Source organism: Drosophila kikkawai, chromosome X (genome assembly GCF_030179895.1).
Source record: "Drosophila kikkawai strain 14028-0561.14 chromosome X, DkikHiC1v2, whole genome shotgun sequence".
Classification (NCBI taxonomy): domain Eukaryota; kingdom Metazoa; phylum Arthropoda; class Insecta; order Diptera; family Drosophilidae; genus Drosophila; species Drosophila kikkawai.
In genome coordinates, this window is record NC_091733.1 from 9,325,110 (window position 1) to 9,341,110 (window position 16,001).

General features: G+C 43.9%; 3 protein-coding genes across 8 annotated transcripts; 1 reads left to right on the plus strand and 2 right to left on the minus strand.

Moving 5' to 3' along the window:
* Positions 1-1,187: 1,187 nt before the first annotated feature.
* Idh3a (isocitrate dehydrogenase [NAD] subunit alpha, mitochondrial) lies at positions 1,188-4,368 on the minus strand. Of its 2 annotated transcripts, XM_070288196.1 has the most exons (6): positions 4,214-4,340; positions 3,820-3,900; positions 3,076-3,243; positions 1,990-2,384; positions 1,792-1,927; positions 1,188-1,732 (listed from the first exon to the last, which is right to left on the minus strand). In XM_070288196.1, the coding sequence occupies exons 1-6, from the start codon at positions 4,238-4,240 to the stop codon at positions 1,394-1,396; spliced, it is 1,146 nt and encodes a 381-aa protein (XP_070144297.1). In that variant the 5' UTR covers positions 4,241-4,340; the 3' UTR covers positions 1,188-1,393. The 2 variants fall into 2 exon arrangements, with proteins under 2 accessions (XP_070144297.1, XP_017029065.1); XM_017173576.3 differs by lacking the exon at positions 3,820-3,900 and having other exon boundaries at positions 4,214-4,368.
* Positions 4,369-4,692: 324 nt separating this feature from the next.
* On the plus strand, positions 4,693-13,620 carry CoRest (REST corepressor). Of its 5 annotated transcripts, none has more exons than XM_017173552.3 (11): positions 4,693-5,210; positions 5,601-5,952; positions 6,036-6,083; positions 6,151-6,285; positions 6,349-6,563; positions 6,631-6,804; positions 9,255-9,736; positions 9,946-10,159; positions 11,178-11,372; positions 11,440-12,222; positions 12,303-13,620. In XM_017173552.3, exons 2-11 carry the CDS (start codon positions 5,709-5,711, stop codon positions 12,378-12,380), a joined length of 2,568 nt encoding a protein of 855 aa, XP_017029041.1. In that variant the 5' UTR covers positions 4,693-5,210; positions 5,601-5,708; the 3' UTR covers positions 12,381-13,620. The 5 variants fall into 5 exon arrangements, with proteins under 5 accessions (XP_017029041.1, XP_070144087.1, XP_041630805.1 ...); XM_041774871.2 differs by having other exon boundaries at positions 4,694-5,210; positions 5,596-5,952; XM_041774872.2 differs by lacking the exons at positions 9,255-9,736; positions 9,946-10,159 and having other exon boundaries at positions 4,696-5,210; positions 5,596-5,952.
* Positions 13,621-14,088: 468 nt separating this feature from the next.
* On the minus strand, positions 14,089-15,031 carry LOC108079173 (deubiquitinase DESI2). The gene has a single exon (XM_041774958.2). The coding sequence runs from the start codon at positions 14,875-14,877 to the stop codon at positions 14,293-14,295; it is 585 nt and encodes a 194-aa protein (XP_041630892.1). The 5' UTR covers positions 14,878-15,031; the 3' UTR covers positions 14,089-14,292.
* Positions 15,032-16,001: the final 970 nt, after the last annotated feature.

Below are 16,001 nucleotides of genomic sequence, written 5' to 3' on the forward strand. Positions count from 1 at the left end.
CTGCATACTAAATTTAATAATTTAAACAAATTTTTAATTTTTCCAATTTTTTATATTTACAATTTTAATGATGTAACTTATAAAATTTTGAAAAAAATGGTTACAAAAATGTTTTTTTCTGATATGGCTAGAAAAAACCGCCTGTTGATGCTGATCAAGAATATATATGATTTATAGGGTCGGAAATGACTCTTTCTATGAATAAAATCATAAAATCACTCAAGATAACCCGAAATATTTGAATTGAAATATATATATATATTAACATATATTTTTATATAATTCTTTTAACAAACCAGGGTCTAAAAATATTATAATTAAGCCAAAAAAGCATCAAATTTAATTCTGAAAATTTAAATTATTTGCAAAATTTAAATTTGTTTGAATTTTTACTTAAAAAATGTTGTAAAAAATGGTAAAATTTGTTTTCTTTTACTTTTTTTTATATATGATTTATAGGGGGACTCCCTAACAGCATTCTTACCAAAATTTTAATACCCTGCAAATATATATGTATATATAGACGAAAGTTTTGACAGAGAAAAACAACACACTTTGGGTATTTAGTTTTTCCTTTATTGAGTTTTAACAATTGCATGATGCTTTCGCATTACATTCCGCTTAATTATCAATAACAATTGCTTTTCATTTCATAGCATTTGTGTGTATTTGCTCTCTTGGTTTGCTGTTGTTGTGGTTCTTCCATCATAAAATTATTGTAACCGTTTACACTCAACTAGTCTTTGCTTGCCTTTTCTCTTTACTCTTTTTTACTTAATTTGGGGGCTGGGTCTGGGGGGCTTAAATCAATGAATATTCAATAAATAATTACAATTACCTGGCGGCATATAGGATCGATATAGACAATAATAGCTCAGGGTTCTCTGGTTTTGGATGGCTACAAAAAATACTTTACTAACAAGCAAGCAAGTAGAATTGGCAAAACTAACGAATTTCAACACTTGCTAGCATTTTGGCCTAAGCAAATTAAATAATATACATAAGTATTCGAACATAAAAATACTTTGGGTAGCTCTTTTTCTCTTTCACTTTGATTGATGACTTTTGTTTTTGTTTGTTTGGGGTTTTGTTTTCTTTTTGGCAGAATTTTGAAAGGGCTTTTAAACGCTGGAAACTGGCGGCAAGGTGTTGTGAGTGTGGCTATTGCTGCTACATATTGATTTAACTTTTCTTTTCTTTTTTTTTTTGGTTTCGAAGGGCGAGTGTTCAGTTGCTGTTGTTCATGCTGCATCCTCATGGTGAGGCCTCTCCTCTGACTCTGCTTCTGCTTCAATCTGATGTTTTCGGTTCTCTTCGGTTGTTGTTGTTGATGAGACGATATACTGGCTACAGTTTTTGTGTGGGGGAGTGGGCGGTTCTGCCGCTCTGCCGTCTACAGCTTGGAGCAGATCTCGTTTGTGAACTCGGAGCACTTGGCACGGCCACCGAGATCGCCAGTGAGATACTTGCTCTCCTTGATTGTCTCGAAGGCAGCGCGCTCGATCTTATCCGCATACTGGTTGAGCTCCATATGGCGCAGCATCATCACTGCAGACAGCAGCAGGGCAGTAGGATTGGCCAGATCCTTTCCGGCAATATCGGGGGCAGTGCCGTGCACGGACTCGAACAGGGCTCCATTCAGGCCCATGTTGCCAGAGGGCGTCAGTCCAAGACCGCCGACCAAACCGGCGCACATATCAGACAGAATATCACCATACAGATTGGGCATCACCTGGGCGAAAGGCGAACGAATGAAGCTCACAACAGTGGTTCCTGGTCTGCATAACTTACCAGCACATCGTATTTGCCGGGATTCTGCACCATGTTCAGGCACACCGTGTCCAGGTAACGCTCCTCGAACTGGATTTCCGGGAACTTCTGGGCCATGTCGCGCACACAACGCAGGAACAGACCGTCGGACATGCGCCTAGAAACCGAATGGATCGGAACGGATGAGGACATGGCATGTTAGGTTTACTTTACACTTACATAATGTTCGCCTTGTGCACAACGGTCACCTTCTTGCGGTTATTGTTCTTGGCATACTGGAAGGCGTACTCGGCCACACGCTTGGAGGCCTCCTCGGTGATCAGCTTGATACTCTGGACAACGCCATCGACAATCTCGTGCTCAATGCCCGAGTACTCGCCCTCGGTGTTCTCGCGAATGGTGACGACGTCCACGTTGTCGTACAGGGTCTTGTAGCCCTCGAGGCTGCGGCAGGGTCGCACGTTGGCGTACAGGTTGAACTCCTTGCGGAGGGCCAGGTTAAGCGAGCGATGGCCCTTGCCCACGGGGGTCATCAGGGGTCCCTTAAGGCCGATCTTGTTCGTGTTTACCGAATCGATGGCGGCCTGTGGAATGCCAAACTTTCCATCGGCGCCCTGTTTTTTTGGTGAATAAAAATTATGTTTAAAATAAATATTATTTATAAAATAAAAATTATTTGTGAAATAAATATTTGTATTATTTAAATTAAATATTATTTATAAAATAAATATTATTATTTATAAAATAAATATTATTATTTATATAATAAATATTATTTTTTATATAATAAATATTATTTATATTAAATTATTTATAAAATTAATCTTATTTTCTTGTAATAATTCATTTTTTGTTAATAATTTTACGTTTAAAATTCAAACTATGCAAAATTGAGGTTAAGATTTCATGGAAGTTCTAAAGAATCTCGAGTCTACGTATCTGTTAATCATAATTATCATCATCCTTATCATTATCCAAGCTAGAGGGCTTAGTTTTTGCATGATTTATTTCAAGATATGAGTTTTGCTCAAATATTCCACTCCCCAAAGGGTTAAATAACAATGTTTTTGACTGGAAAATGAATTGAAAAACGTATTATTTATAAATAAATATAAATAATAAGGCAAGGATACAAGTTCAAGACTCCTTTTAGTTTAAATTTCCCGCACTACCGGCAGCGTTGCCACCTGTTGCCATTCACTACGCAGAAAAAATGCGCTCAGTTTGAAAACAATTTCAAATTTCCAACCGAAACCGAAGTTATTACACAAAAAATAAAGGTTTTCTCCACGAAAACATACTTACACGAACGGGGGTCACATCGACGGCCTCCCACTCAATGGGCACATTGGCGGCCGTAAAGATCTTCTGCACGGCAGCGGAGATCTCGGGTCCGATGCCATCGCCGGGAATCAGCGTGACCTTCTTGGCCCCGGACGAGTAGGCCCGGCTGGCCGCGGGAGTTGTGTTGACCTGCAAGCAGCGGATGTTCAGTTGTTGGCAACATAATGGAGTGGCTGGGATGCAGTGGGTGGAGGCAGAGGGGGCTCGGTTAACAACAACCCACCAGGCTGAGGAGGCTCTCTAGATGGGATTACATAAGTGTCGTGGGCATAACAACAATCGGGACGGCGACAGCGCCAGCGGCTGCTGCTGCAGCCCCGCGCATCTGTCACCGCCGCCAATAGTTGAGGTTAGAGCGCAGCTGGGCAATCCGGCTCTAATTGCAGGGGCGCTGATAAGGCCAGCTTCGAGTGGCCGCCAAAGGAATCTGATCTTCGTAAGTGGCTAACCCCTCAGGGCGGGGGCTGGAGCTCGAGGGGAGCTGCTTCTAGTGGGACACCCCACGCGTCAGCGGTTATCGTTATCGGCCACGCAACGAGAGAACGAGCGAGAGAGAGAGAGGGGTAGCGAGAGAGCGAGCAGCAGCAGTGTGTTATGTAAAGAAGGCGCCTTGCTCTTTTCGCCGTTTTCCCAGGACGGACAGCTGGAGGAGAGATGCTCCTCCTCCTCCTGTTGGCCCCCCATCTTCTTTTTTGCTGGATGAACCTGGGCTTTGAGCGCCGCCGACGTTGCCGCCGCCGCCGCTGGCGTCGCATCACGCGCAGCAGTCAGACCCAATTGATTAAGCTGCAAGTGTTTTGCGTAATGTGTTGTTGTCGTTGGTTTCGGTTTCGGTGGGATTGTTGGTTCAGTTGGAGGTTCGTTGTTGGTTGTGGGTTGGAGTGGGTGAAGGGAAGCAAGGAGCGAACGAGAAACAAAATCGCAATGTTAGTTCTGCTGCATCGACACTATTATTTTTAGCCAGGCGGCTACAGCACGTAATCAACTGCTGCTGCTGTCCTGCGGGGAACGTTGGGGATCGGATTGCGTGGGCGGACAGGACAGAAGGGGCCGGACTGATGGGGTTGCGTTGCTTATAGATATACACGGGGGCTCTTACAATTTTCTGTATGAATCTAGCGGCCATTGCGTTGCTCGGGATTTGCACTTGCTCTTAGGCTTTTCGTATAGAAAAAAGTCGCACGTCTGTTGGTTTAGTCTGCGCCCGCCGTAGTCGCCACCTTGCGGAAAACTGGCGAATCTGCAATTGGCCGATAGGCAGTGGCAGAGCTGTTTCGCGGTTATCGGGCTGCCACCTGGCCAGCATCCAGACAAGATGCTGGGCCGGCAGTGTCCCAAAAGATCGGTACTCATTGAATTTCTATTCTAATTAATAATAAACCATCAGTTGGCGCCGTAACAGCCTCCGCACGTTCAAGATTTCCGGCAGAACTTGGCCGATTTGGCAAGGCTGCGTAGTTATCGATTATTGGCGACTCGCCAAATCGAAAAATTTATTTCTGTGAATGGCAACCGATATCCGATATCGCGCTTTAGAGGTGGAAAAACATCGATGACGCCCTGGCAAACATCGATTTCGAAAACATCGATGACATCGATGTTGGCATTTTCTCCACTTTAAAAATTTGAGCGTTCGGGATTTTTCGTGGTAGGCGCTGTAAAATTGCAGATTTCTTGCAATTAATTGGCGAAACGGAGTGTTTTTAATCGCGAATCGCGCGCCTGCAGGCCCAAGTTAGGACGCCACGGCCGACGCTAGGCGCACTCGGGAAAATCGGACCAAGTGAGAGACAAAGCTACGCTACGGTTGTTCGCGACGAAGTGCACTGTGCACGGAATCATCGTATGCGAGCGAGTTTTTTTTCGCGTTTCAGTTTCGGTTTCGGTTACCTGCGCGCAGCAACCCCGTCGCTTCTGCAGAGCCTTGCGTTGCGTCCTGTGCCTTCGATTCGTCGGAATTATCCAACCGTGCGGTTGCTGGTCCAGAGTCCGGCGTCTGGTGCACGCATAACTACGTAAGCGAGGGCGAAAGCGGCGTCCGTCCTTCCGAGTGGCATCCCAAGGCGCGTTTTCGGCTCAGTTGGCCAGAGTGCCAGGTAAGCGTCTGCATCCAGCCAAAGTCGGGAATTGGTCGCATTGCTCGCTCTGCTTGATTCCAGTGCATCCCAATCCAATCTCAGCTGGCTTGGCCATCGAGCACCAACTCACACTCGCCCGAGCCCGCACCAATACACGGGCACAGGCGCACACGCACAGCGTTCACAAACACATACAGTCGCACACGCACGAATGTATCTGTTTGACAGCGCACGGCGGCGGTCGTAGCAGACAAAGTGCGACTCGCTGGCCGCACACTCTCGTCAAACGCGCTGCGGGCGAGTTGAAGAGTTTCTATTTGTTGTATTTTTCATCCGAACCCCATGTATGTGCATGTAATCCGTGAATCTGGCTAACAGGCGCCGCGTGCTCTTGTCTTTTCAGTGCAGCAGTGCAGCGGTGCTCGATCCTTGGATCTTTAGTTCGTGAGGGCCCCACGCGCCCAAGCTAGCACGCTGGAGAAGCAAAACAAGCGCGCCCAGCTCATCCGGGACAAGATGGTGCTGGCCGAGCGCAATACCACCGATGTGGTACGCAACGGTCGCCGTTCCCGCGGTCCCAGTCCCAACACGCACACCACTGGCAGCGGCGGTGGCGGCGTCCCTAATAGTGGCAGCCTCGCCGGCAGCGGTGGTGGAGCGGGCGGCGGTGGTGGCAATTCGGCGAACGCCTCCTCCAACGACAAAGCAGCCACAGCCGTACCGGGTGCGGGCACGCCGGAGAGCTCCGACGACGACAACTGTAAGTGGGCACCATAACCACCAAGCCTTGGCCCATCCCAACTCAAGATTTCATCCTTTTTCTCTCTTGCTCTCCACCAACAGCAACAAAGCGGAACGGCAAGACCAAAGCCAAGCAGTCGGAGTACGAAGGTGAGTCCAGCTCTGACCTGCGCCTAGAGAAACCACAACTAAAGACTTCTTAAACGATTCTCTACAGAGAAAATCCGCGTGGGACGTGACTATCAGGCAGTGTGTCCGCCGCTCGTTCCGGAAGTGGAGCGTCGCCCGGAGCTGATGAATGAACGCGCCCTCCTGGTCTGGTCGCCCACCAAGGAGATACCGGATCTCAAACGTACGAACCTGGAGTCTCAAAAGCACATTTGTCCAGTTACTAATGTTTATCTTTTCCTTGCAGTGGAGGAGTACATTTCAGTGGCCAAGGAGAAGTATGGCTATAATGGCGAACAGGCTTTGGGCATGCTTTTCTGGCACAAACACGATCTTGAGCGAGCCGTAATGGATTTGGCCAACTTCACGCCCTTCCCCGACGAGTGGACCATCGAGGACAAGGTGCTGTTCGAGCAGGCCTTTCAGTTTCACGGGAAAAGTTTCCACCGCATCCGCCAGATGGTGAGTGATCGAAAGCGAGCTTGTCTCTTGTTTTTCTCTGGTTAACAATGGGTTTGATTACCAACAGCTGCCAGACAAATCCATTGCCAGTTTGGTCAAGTATTACTACTCGTGGAAGAAGACGCGTCATCGCAGCAGCGCAATGGATCGGCAGGAGAAGGCCATTAAGGCGGCGGTCAAGGAGGGCTCCGAGAACGGCAGCGAGGTGGGCAGTAATGAGGAGTCTGATACCGATGACAAGGTAATTATCAGTTAGAACAAGCTAAGCGAACAGCCAACGAGATCGATCCCATTCCTGCTCCCCACATATAAAGCACACGCACATCCACACACACACTCACACATACTCACTCCATTCATTCATACACAAACACCAGACCGAACCAAGCTAAAGATGGCTCCACTCCGCCTCTCCTCATTAGGGCTACTTGTACCGCCTTGTGCGTGATAAATCCAAATGAATATTAACGTACTTGTTCAGCTCTAGTATTAGTCTAGGACACCAGGGCTGAAAGTCTACTGATCATCATTTTTTTGTAGCCACAAACTCAACCATATCCAAATCCCAAAGAGCCCTGTGTAGCCCCAAAGTAGAGCAAACTTTTCGAGTGTATCCAGGCGCGAGTAATACTTTGAGATTGTCCAAGAGATCCCAAAACTCAGGGGCTTAAGGGAGTTAACCCATGTCACGGTTTCAAAAAAATCTAACATTTTATTTATTTTTTGAATAAATTGCTTCCTTAAGTGTTTAAAAGGATTTTCAACGATATTCAATGTTTCATCACTGAAAAGAAATACTTTTCAGGGGAGATTACTCCTGCAATGATTATTTATTTTGCGTTTTTCTCGAAATCAACACAATTTTTCTGCACCCTGTATCTCAAAAATTGTACAATATTTCAACTTGAAGAAAAATGTTGAAAAATACTTCATACTTTACTTAAATAAGTGGTACAAATTCAAATTGCCAAGTCACAAGCGCTCTTTAGGAAAATGTTTCAAAAAAAACTACCGTCACATGGGTCAACCCCCCTTAACAAAATATCAAGAGACTTGTTAAACGTTTATATAGTCTTGGACAGTAGTTCCTCCCGCATCCTGGAGGGATCCTCGTCGTGCTCTCCAGCCAGCAAATTTCACACACAGTCTCTGGTTCGTTATTCTTTCAGATAATCGCCGTGCCTGCATACATCTCATAAAGTTTCAATCGAAAACCAATGCCAAAAAAAGAAACAAGAACTTGAACTAAAAGCACTGACATTAAACAAACACATACAAATTCACACACACATTCACACACAACACACACACACACAAAGAGAGAGAGAGAGATTGCACAACAGAGATTAATGTATTCTGCAAAAACTTGGTTGACTTCGTTGATTCAATGGATTTGTCGCCTGAGAAGAAGCTCAACACTAGACTAAGGCAAAGCAACGACAAAACCGTTTAGTTCTTTGTTTATATACATAATTTTACAACTATATAAATAGTATATACGATTTTAACTCCCCCCATCCCAACATTTTTTTTACGTAATATATAAATATGTAGATTGGTAAATTATTTAATTTATACAACAAACAACAAAGAGAGATTGATTTAAGTATTAAAGCGAACAAGGCTTACACCTAAACCTAAACTATGTAGAATTATACATATTTGATATATTTGTATGAGCGAAGAGACGATAGACGATAGATGATAATAATGATGGATCCACCACAAACTAATGCTAATCCTAATAAATTCATATCTTGTTTGCGAAAAGATTAAACGAAAAACCAACAATTTGTATGTGTTTCTTATTCATAGAGATTCGTATTCGTATTTGTTTTTGCTTTGTTTATTTTTTTTTAAATAATTTTTCTCTCGATATTTTCCCCAACACAAAAACACTTACACAAATCACTGTATATAAACATTTCATAGCCATTGCCTCTTGCCTCCCATCTAACCCATCCAAGCACCACATTTCATCCAGTTTTCCACCGCTCCCTTTCCTTTCCTTTCCTTTCTCCGCTTGTTGCTGCACCTCTTTGACTTGAAATGATCCCAGATCCCAGATCTCTGGATCCCTTGAATGTGTAATATCCTATTTTAAGTACAACGAAAAAAAGAGAAACAAACCCAACCACTTGTCCTTCCATACTAACTCTGGCAATCCCCATTTCCCGAGACACACAGAGAGCGAGAGAGAGAGAAGAGAGAGATAGTCAGAGATAAAGGGGAGCCTGTGAGCTCCTCCAGTTGGCATTTTGGGTTGGCTTGGGTTCGGGATCTGGATTGGTTGGGCTTCGGCTTTAAGGAGGGAGTGTGTTCGGGCGGAGAGAGAGAAATAGAGAGAGAGAGAGAGAGAGAGAGCGGAGAGAGCGTGGCAGGATAACGTGCAACATAAAAATACAACCTTCTACTTGTTAAGTGTTACCAACTGAACTAAAGCAACCAACAAATACGTTTTTTTCTCTTCTCTTTGCATTTTACTGTCCAAAATTCAACACTAAAAATACACAAATAAAAAAAAACACCCTACTAAATTGAAAAAAAAAACTAAACTTGATCAAAATCCGAACCAAATGCCAAACCAAAACCAAAAACCAATTAAATATATATTTAAAACACAAACCATGTGCCAAACTAAATCCAAATCCGAATCGCGGCTGCTCCTTCGAAACCTTCTTTGTCTGGCAGAAGGGACAAAGCAGCAATGGCGATATTGCTTCCGCCAGTGGAAGCATTACCACAACACCAACAACAATCAGCAACAACACTAGCAACATTGCCAACAACAATAATAATAACAACAACAACAACAATACCAACTCCAATGCCAGCAATAGTGGAGAGAACAACAACAACAACAACAATCATGGAGGAGCCGGTAGCAACAGCAGCAGCAACAACACCAGCTCCAATGACCTGGACACGGATCAGCAGCTGGGCATCATCTATGCCCAAGGTGACGAAGTTCTTGGCTTTGGCACATCATTCACTGAGGGGGCAACCACCAATGGCGCCAACAACAACAACAATAACAATAACGATGGGAGCGCTGGAAACAGCAACGATCGCATTGTAGTTGGCGGTTTTTGCAAGACATGTCATGTGGTATGCCACGTTCTGTTCGATTCCCCGCTGGGGCGCATGTGCAAAAGTTGTCACACGCACTGGAGGTAGATATCACCATAGACATAGCCCAAAAAAAAAACGCCGAAAGTTGTTGTTCCACCAAGCTAATGCCAAGTTTTTTATCTCTTCCCCTTCTCTCTCTCTCTCTCTGTACTCCTACCTCTCCCGATTCCCATACCCTTTTGATTTTTGCTCCCAACTAACCCACACACACACACCCACCTACACATTCATCGGGCTGCTTGTTACCCAGGCGCACGGGCAACCGGCGTCCCATATCCGGGCCGGAGAGCAATGCCCCCCGACGATCCACTCACAACAGCGCCGCTGCAGCTGATCGCTCCAAGCGCAAGCCGCCCAAGGGCATGTACATCAACCACGACGATCTCACTGCGCTGGCGAGCTGCGAGAATCCCATTCAATACTTGTCGGAAGGGGATCGCAAGATTACCTCCCTCATGGCCGAAGTAAGAGACACATAAGCGGGGGTTTACAACGTTAAAGGGGGAGGTGGGGATTAATGAAGTAAATAGGATATAGCACAGCATTTCTACAATTTTGTTTTGAATTTGGTATTGAAAAATATTTAGAGGTATAGGAGTTATAGGGAATTGCAAATTTAGAGGTATAGGAGTTTTATTCCCAGCTCAAGTATTTCTTTTTTAATTTTTTTAAATTGTTTCCTGATATTTTTTATGAAAATTTAAAGTCTAAGCCCCGAATTTAGACTAAAAAATTAAGTTACTTTGTTAAATACAAAATCTAATAAAAAATAAATCGTAAATAAATAAATATTATATATATTTATAAAAAAAAAAGAAAAAATATAAATAAATAAAAAAAGTGGAGAAAAAATTTTTAAAAATTAAAAAAAATCCTTAAACTAAATATTTAAAAAAAATATACAAAATAATGGGACAAAATTTTACAATAATTATATAATTACAAAAAGCAAATAATTACAAAATTACAAAAAAAAAAAAGAATTTTTTTTAATTTCAAAAAATAAAAAAAATTAACAATTTTTCTGGTTAAAAAAAAATATCAATTACAAAATACAAAAAAAAGAGTTTTTTTTAATTTAAAAAAAATGTTTTTTTTATTATTTTTTTTTAAAACAAAAATTAAATTAAAAAAAATTAATTAAAAAAAAAATTAATAAAAAAAAAATTAATAAAAAAAAAAATTAATAAAAAAAAAATAAAGAATTAATAAAAGAAAAAATAACTTAAATAATCAAAGTGCCGCATTTCGTGAGGTTCCTGCCTAGAAAGCAAGCAGTAGAATAATCAGGGGAAGAAACCTTTGCCAGGAGAAGTTAGCAGCGATTTGAGGTGCAGTCAGTACTTTGGGAGTACTAGAAACCCTCACACAATTCACACCTTTACACACACCACACACACACATCACGCACACTTTTCTCTCGGACGAGCCAACAACTTTCAATTGAACTCTCCCCCCTGCTCCCACCCTGGTCCATTACAGATACAAAAGAACAGGCAGATGATGGAGCAACTGGACAAGGAATGCGATGCCATCAACGTCGAGGAGGTGGCCACCAAGTCGTCGGTGGCCAATGCAGAGACGGCAGCCGTCCAGCCACGCATCTCAGCTCGCTGGCTGCCGGACGAGATACAAGTGGCTCTCCTGGCGATTCGCGAGTACGGCAAGAATTATCCGGTAAGTAGTTCCTGTCACCGCCTACTCCTTCTCCTTACTGATGTTCTTGGGCGGGGGATTGTCGCAGATGATTGCCAAGCTGGTGACCACCAAGACGGAGGCGCATGTGCGTACCTTTTTCGTGAACAATCGGCGTCGTTACAATCTCGACCAGATCGTCAAGGAGTACGAGGCTGGCAAATCCGAGGAGTCCGGTGCGGAGGAGCAGACCGAAGCGGCTGTCGTTGAAGGAGGAGGAGCAGCAGCAGCAGCAGTAACAGCCGGAGCAGCAACAGCTAACGCTGCTGTTGATACGCCGGCGGTCGTAGCCGCCGCCACCGCCAGAAAGCCGTCCACCGAAGCCAGCAACAACGGGGTTGATCCAAGCCCAGAATCGCAGGCCAAGAAGGAGGAACTCAAGAAGCCTGAGCCGGCAAAGAGCGCTGGCACCGAGGCTACTTCGGTGACTGTGGCCAATGCCGCCAGCACTCCAGCTTCATCGTCGTCGTCGTCGTCGGGTACGGCCTCGGCCTCGGCCCTGGCTTCAGCTACGGCTTCGACAGCCACAGTTAGTTCCAGCGCAGCTCCTGGTTCGGTGGCTGGTGCCACCGGCAGCAAGACCAGCACTGCCACCATCACCATCACCGACGAGTCCGACACAGCCACTAACTCAAGCAGCGATGTGGTTACCGCTGGGGCCACCACCGCTGCCGCCGCCGCTGCCACTTCATCACCGACCAGCGCTAGTGCTGCGCCCGCTCCAAAAGAAGAGACAACCGCCACGAGCACGGCAACAGCAGCAGCCACAGGAGGAGCTGGTGCTAGTCCAGCAGTTGCGAATTCCAGTATCAAGCGTGACAGTTCCGCGATGGTAAGTGTTTTGCCAGTAGCAAGTAGCAACAATCCACACGCTAAGGGTTCTTCTATTTCTTCCTCCTCCTCCTCCTGCAGAGCACTGCCGCCGATCAGCAGCCGCCAGCCAAGAAGATAGCGCTCAGTGGCAGCACCGTGGAGCTGCTGGGCAAGTAAGGAGGCGGGAGATGTGTTAACTTGCAAAGCTAACGGTTGGACAAGAAACTGGAGGAGCCAAGGATGGAAGTGGATTGGTTGCCACATTAATTCTACATACATTTTTTTTTCTACCCTGAATGAATGGACTAAGTTAACACGTTTCGTTGTCTTCAATATGTGGGACGCATTTACTATATAAAAAAGCATCACCGCTTGATCTAGGCTAAGAGGAGTTACTTTATGTTTTTATTTTGTAATAACACAACACTAAAACGATCTGACATGCATAATCCTTGGAGCAGGAGAAGAAAAAAATATAACAGAAAATGAAGCAGAAATAAAAAAAACAGAAAAAAAAAACAAGAAAGGAAGCTAACTTCGGCTTGCCGAAGTTTGTATACCCTTGCAGATTGGTTTTGATATTTATATTATTAATTATAATGCTGAAAACACACACAATATGATATAGTTGTCCGATTTTTATGAAATTTATACCAAAATTCTAAAATAATAAAAAAAGCTTATATCTTAGAGTAGATAAAAATACGTTGAAAAACAACGAAGTTATAATTTTTTTCTATTAATTTCCGATCGTTCCTATGGCAGCTATATGATATAGTCGTCCGATCCGTTCCGACATATATAGCAGTGAGAGTTCAGTTTCATTCAGATAGCTGTAAAACTGAGGGACTAGTTTGCGTAGAAACGGACAGACGGACATGGCTAGATCGACTCACTGCGTTGCAAACTTCTGACTGAAATAATAATAACCTGCAAGGGTATAAAAACAGAAGCCGAGAGAAAGCTTAACCTTTCACAAAATGTTGTATAGGTCAGTTATGGGTTTAAATGGGTTTAAACGGGTAAGAAGAGATACATACCTTCCTATGCCACACACACAAAACACACAACAACAACAACAAACACGAGAAAACCAATGAGTAGTGCACGCGAAAATGTAGACAAAACTTACTGCAGTTAAGGATAATATTATTCTAATTCCTACACGTGTAAATTATTAACTGAACTGTCGCCCTAATTTTTTTTTTTTTTTTGCCCTTGTGAACTGTAATTTAGTATGTAGGGGGGGAAGAGGCAGGCTTGCAAATGCAGGAGAAACACTTACGGACTCGGCCTCAGCAGCGAGTTTCTGCTAGGTTAATTACCACACACTCAAACCACACACACACACCCTTGGCAAGAAATGTATACAAGCAGCGCCATCCGTTTAAGAAAAATAAATAAATATGTAATATTATGTTGTGTCTTGTCACTGGTCAAGGGATTTCCCCATGGATTCTTCAAGATGCAAGCTTTTGAGATATTGTATCTCAAGGGACGATCTGATGAATCTGATTTTGTCAGCACCTTTGAGCGTATAGGAACTTTTCTGAGGCTTGAAAAACTATTGTAAAAAGTATATTGGTTCTAAGGGATTTCCCCCCAGGAAGGCTTCAAGATGCAAACTTTTGAGATATTGTATCTTAAGAGACGATACCACAGGCCTTGTTATGGTTACTCCTGTTCAAACCTCTAGCCTGATCTTTTCAGCACTTTTGAGTTTAAATAGTTTGCAAATCTGGCGTATAGGATATTCTCTGAGGCTTGAAAAAACTATAAAACTATATCTGAATCCAGGGATCAGCCAAGAAAGTCCTGCCGGCCTAGAGCTCTCTCTCTAGGAGTAGGCTCTTTAAAAAAAAGGACATTCCGACAAGATACGGTCTAAATATAGACTCTACTCTGGCTTATCCCGTTCAGAATTTACCAAGAGCTTCTTTTTAATGCAGATAAAACAGGGCGAAGGAAGAACTACTATTCGTGGGACCAGATCAGTATCAATATCAGTATCATAACGGGGATCGGCAAAGTAGGAAAGCGATTAGGTAACAACAAACGATTTGGGGAAACAACACCTCCTGTGGGTTATTCAGTGGCAGTGTTTGCAGCTGCAACGTTGACGTTGACGTTGAAGTTCACGCTCACGTTCACGTTCACGTTCACGCTCACGGCGACGCTGGTGCGGCGGAGTCAGGTAGCTGACGAGGAACGGGACACGGGCCACCAGATTGGCCAGCCGATTAACCCAACCGGGTATGGGGCGTCCGCAGAGTATGTCGGCCATCTTGATGGAGAAGTGATTACAATTATGTGATACGATGTGGTAAGCGCGTCCAGAGAACTGCCGCCTGCCCAGCCTCTCAGCGATGTGCCGCACTGCCTCCCTGCTGAGACCCGTGTAGCCCAGCAGGATTTTCTCACGGAAACGGAACTGCTCTCCCAGCTCGTGCTTGCTGTTGCAAGGCTCCATCTCAAAGATGCCAGACATGCCGGGTATGTTGTGTCCGCCATAGCCATACTCAGTTCCATACAGCTCGATGCCCGAGTGAAAGACGCCCAGGCCCACGGTAATGGTATAATCGTTTAGGTGGCACAGATCGTACACATTGAGCAGCACCGGCTCCCTGTAGCGTCGATCGAAGACGGTCAGCTCGGAACCGCTCAGACTGAACATCTTGTTGAGGGATAGGATCAAATCGAATTGTAAGTTGGTTTGTTGTAGTTTATTCACTTTTGAAACTTTGAATTTAACCAGCTGGTGGCACGAATAGCAATATAGTGGAATAACAATGTGAGTTGGTGAGCTGATCTGATGTGAGACAGCTCCTTTGCTGCCAACTGAGATCCATAACAAGCCTAAACTTCAGTCATAACTTGAATTTGATCTTATTAGGCACAAGGGTTTGAGACTCCACTAAGCCTGATGTACGAGCGAGATAGAAAGATGGTTGTATCTTTGCAGTCTCAAACTAAAATTTTCTGTTACTTGGGAAGTTTGATCAATCACAGAGCTTAAGGTAGTCCCTTCGGAAAAGTAGACCCTAGTTCGGCTTATCAAAGTGTGTGTGAGACGGGTGTAGCCTAAAAGTTTCAGTAAAATGACTCAATGAATAAGCATATTGAGGAATCTCTAGGAGGGAAAGCTGCAGCCTCGGATGCAGAGCCTGATTCCAAGGCAGGTTCTCCACGATCTACTCCACGAACTCCTCCACAATTTTTTTTTCTTTGCTGGAAAATCTAACTACTCTCAGAGTGCAGCTAAGCACAACTCTCTCGTTCGCTACTGGGAGAGGTCTTTCCGTAAATAAAGCGATCTCAAGAGAGCGTAAACTTCTCTCGATGCTTTCGAAGAGAGCCGAATTAAGACGTTCTCTCAACTCCGATCTTTAGTTTAGTTTAATTTTCCATTATGTTTTGTATAACTTTTAAACTGTAAATAATAATGTTTGTTTGTGTTTTTTTTTTTATTATTTTTATTATTTTCATCTTGCTGTGTCTGGCATAATTTGTTAAACATGATTCTTGTAGTTTTCGTGTTGCTTTCGCATTTTAGTTTTTTGTTTTTCGTTTTTCTTTTCGTATTTAAATATATATAGGTGATGTATTATAGTGGTTTCGGTTTTTGGTTTCGTTTAGTATTACAATTAAATATAACTCGTTAATGCATTGCTTAGCTAAAAAAAATCATCTTACAATTAGTTTCGACACATGTTGAATTAGTTAGAAAGTTTTGTAGTTTGATTTGGGTTCTCTTTTTTTGGGGCTCTTCGGGGGGAAAGGGGCTGGGTGGGGTAGGGG

What these genes read in the sequence shown, in the direction of transcription:
- Idh3a (XM_070288196.1), bottom strand. Translation starts at nt 4,240, where the DNA reads ATGGCCGCTAGATTCATACAGAAAATT. An exon ending in CTAGATTCATACAGAAAATT is followed by an intron (nt 3,901 to 4,213) that starts GTAAGAGCCCCC and finishes AAACACTTGCAG; the next exon opens with CTTAATCAATTGGGTCTGAC. An exon ending in GTGCACAAGGCGAACATTAT is followed by an intron (nt 1,928 to 1,989) that starts GTAAGTGTAAAG and finishes TTCGGTTTCTAG; the next exon opens with GCGCATGTCCGACGGTCTGT.
- CoRest (XM_017173552.3), top strand. Translation starts at nt 5,709, where the DNA reads ATGGTGCTGGCCGAGCGCAATACCACCGATGTGGTACGCAACGGTCGC. An exon ending in CAAGCAGTCGGAGTACGAAG is followed by an intron (nt 6,084 to 6,150) that starts GTGAGTCCAGCT and finishes GATTCTCTACAG; the next exon opens with AGAAAATCCGCGTGGGACGT. An exon ending in TTACCTCCCTCATGGCCGAA is followed by an intron (nt 10,160 to 11,177) that starts GTAAGAGACACA and finishes GGTCCATTACAG; the next exon opens with ATACAAAAGAACAGGCAGAT.
- LOC108079173 (XM_041774958.2), bottom strand. Translation starts at nt 14,877, where the DNA reads ATGTTCAGTCTGAGCGGTTCCGAGCTGACCGTCTTCGATCGACGCTAC.